We start from the raw sequence: 2946 nt of genomic DNA, 5'->3' as shown, positions 1-2946 counted from the left end.
CTCGATGTCTGTGAGCGGAGGCCCAGGGAGCACTTTGACCCCACAGACATTAGAGGCTGGTAGTGCGTCTCCCATGATCGTATCGATGACGAAGTTGAAGAGGAAAGGGGAAAGAGGACAACCCTGTCGGACACCACTTGATGTGGTGAACTCAGGAGAGAGCTTCCCGGCTGCGGGAGTTGGCGTACACCGCCTTAAGGAGGGTCAAGAATTTATGGGGGACACCTTCATTCCGCAGACACTGCCATAGTGCTTGGCGGTCCACACAGTCAAAGGCAGCCCGAATACCCGAAACTGGGACAGCTATCAGATAAGTTTGGAAAACAGTAAGTCCCGTTTTACCTCATGGGAGGATTTGATACCGAACTGAATTGCTATCCATGCAGGAATGTGAAGCTTTGAGGTGCAGAACAAGTGAGTTATTTTGACTGTCTCAATCTCACTTTCCACAGTCTCGACCATGCGGACCCAGTTGCCTTGGTGTCACCGGCCTTGCGGATCACCAACGCACTCTTCAGTCCATCAGCTAAGCATAACCACCTGGGACAGATTGAGTACATGCAGGACATTCTTATTCAAGGGATGACAACGCTCATTGACCATCGTGTTAATGCAATATTACTAACTAATCCATCACTTCCTTGTGACATGGATACTACTGATGGGGCATGCGAGTAGTATGCGGTTTTCTCATAACTCCGCATCGCGTCTATTGAAAAGAGATTTGTTACGGAATTTGTGGAACCGCTTCGTGGCATTCGTTTACGTTTGAGTGATAGTCCATGAGTGTCCAGGAAAGTTCAGGAAGACGCGTTTGACAAGAAGACGGATATTCAGCATTTATAAACAAGATGCACGTGAAAGATATGCTTCCCTGTCCCATAGTCTGTAATTGTTCAGTTGGTGTTTTCCATTAAATGACTCCTAAGCGAAAGCTTTCTTCTTTTCACCTTTATGACCGTGTAGATGGGCGACTACTGGTAACACTTGCGTGGTGCTTTTTCGAGGGAGGTGTGGCCTTATGGTCAAACGGTGAAACTAACTGCTATCAGTGGCTGTTGTTCTGCCTTCAGGTTTAGGCTTGGTGATTGCTTACAGCACGTTCGCCTGTCGACTTTATCTCCCCAAAATCCACATTGGTTGCGAGGGTTTGAGTAGAGCACCGAGTTCGGCTCAGCACAAATCGTCTGCAGTCATCCACGTTGGTCTGGCAAACCCGATTCGAGTACGGGCCATTCATGATCCGTTTCTCTGCCTACAGGCACCATGATCCCCGTAGATTTGCTGTTGAAAAAAGGACAATACATGGAGTGACATGCGATCTTGAATCCATCTTCTTCCTGTGTGATGTGAATGCCCCGAAAGTCGAATAAAAGCAAAAGTTCCATCACTGATGTTCGACATACTGGTTATCAAGGCTAAGCTTGTTTAAACCACCACTGGTTCGGTCCATAACATTCCGATGTTCTTTTCTGTAGAGTATTGCTTTTTGATGACCGATAGTTCGGCTTTGATCACATTGCTTGGATAGTATGACCGACTTTAAACATATCCCGTTTGTTTTTTAATGTGCAGGTGAGGCGGAAACCTACGCTGTCCTATTTCACCACACGCCCTGTTACGATCTCATTCCTGACAGTGCCAAATTGGTCATATTCGACTGTGAACTCACAGTAAGTCAGTTTGTTGTCTAGCTCACGGCCGAATTACGAAACGCAATATCACTGTTCCTGGAGAGTTTCATGTTTCCAAGTTTTTCTGGCTGGGTAACTTGTGATCCACCTGGGTTGGATGAAACCAGAATAGTTTCCCATCCTCGGCGTTCTGTGTTCAAAACACGAATAACAATTTTCTCAACGGTAAATAGGATATTTTGTCGAATCTTCAATAGAAGACTAGTTGAACCGCTATTGAATACCGACCTCAAGCGGTGTCTTTGGTATGACGCTCTAACTATCCGTCTCCGAGTGGTATTGGACCGTAGCATCTGGGACTTGTTGTTCCACAGTATGGTGCCACTTATGCTCGGCAGCACGATGCACTCGCTGAGCAACCCGTAGGATGGCCATTTCCTCTCCGAGCGAACCCCTAGTACTTTAGATGGGTCACGAATATCCTGAATTTCAGGGGTGTATTGAAAAGCATGAGACGCGGGGCACCAGTGATTCGAACAGAACACTACACCCTCAGACACTGACGATGGGCTGTGTGGCAACCCATAAAAAGTGTGACAAATTCTCAACATGGTATGAAATGACTAGCTGTTTTTGGACACACTGCTCTGGTTTTCAACTTTGGACCGAAATTGGTTTTTTTTACTGGACTGTGAGCAGCACAGAAATGAAATAGTTGTTCTGGTTATCGGTCTGTTTGTCTAGCTTGACAGTGGGGTTGCAAACGTTTGATCGACCATTAAGGCAACATCGCCAGTGCGCAAATTCCTCCTTTTCTGCCTGTGATCATATAGTTGCTAAACAGTATCTATTAGCCCTAAAGTGATTGGTCGGTCCCGTGGTGGCTTTCGAGCATTTTGGTTGGTTAGCTTGGGATCTGGGTTGCGTTGTAGCCCCATTTCCTTGCAAATGGTTGGTTCTTTGCGTTCTTTCGTTGTGACTGAGCCGTTTCCTCCCTGCTTTTCCCCTATTGAATGCTTGATTGATTCGAATGACCTGTTGGTTGTTGCTACTCAAACGGCAATGCACCAACGATGTCACCCCGATTGGCAATTAAACGTTTTCAGTCCGACTGCCAAGCTCGGTGAACAGACTAGCAACCAGACAGCGCACCCGAGCTACATAGCTGTTCCTCAACGGAACTTCCCGGTGGATGGTGCCTTGAAGTGCTTGACTTTGTGAGTACATGTGCTTCCAAGCACGACGCTCGGCGAGTTAGGTGTACAAGTAGCCACTTTCAGTACCACTGAAACTTAGAAGCTGTGAATGAATA

General features: G+C 46.8%; 1 protein-coding gene across 1 annotated transcript in view; it reads left to right on the top strand.

The window, feature by feature from the left end:
• T265_13262 (hypothetical protein) overlaps positions 1 to 2946 on the top strand; it is a gene marked incomplete at both ends in the record, with an annotated part of 133327 nt that overhangs the window by 115689 nt on the left and 14692 nt on the right. The window contains one exon of the mRNA XM_009168011.1: positions 1576 to 1673. Within this exon, the coding sequence (XP_009166275.1) occupies positions 1576 to 1673 (98 nt within the window). The remainder of the gene's footprint in view (positions 1 to 1575; positions 1674 to 2946) is intronic.

The sequence above is a fragment of the Opisthorchis viverrini genome (genome assembly GCF_000715545.1).
Source record: "Opisthorchis viverrini unplaced genomic scaffold opera_v5_50, whole genome shotgun sequence".
In the NCBI taxonomy this organism is placed as follows: Eukaryota; Metazoa; Platyhelminthes; class Trematoda; order Opisthorchiida; family Opisthorchiidae; genus Opisthorchis; species Opisthorchis viverrini.
This window is presented reverse-complemented; position numbering and strand designations above follow the sequence as displayed.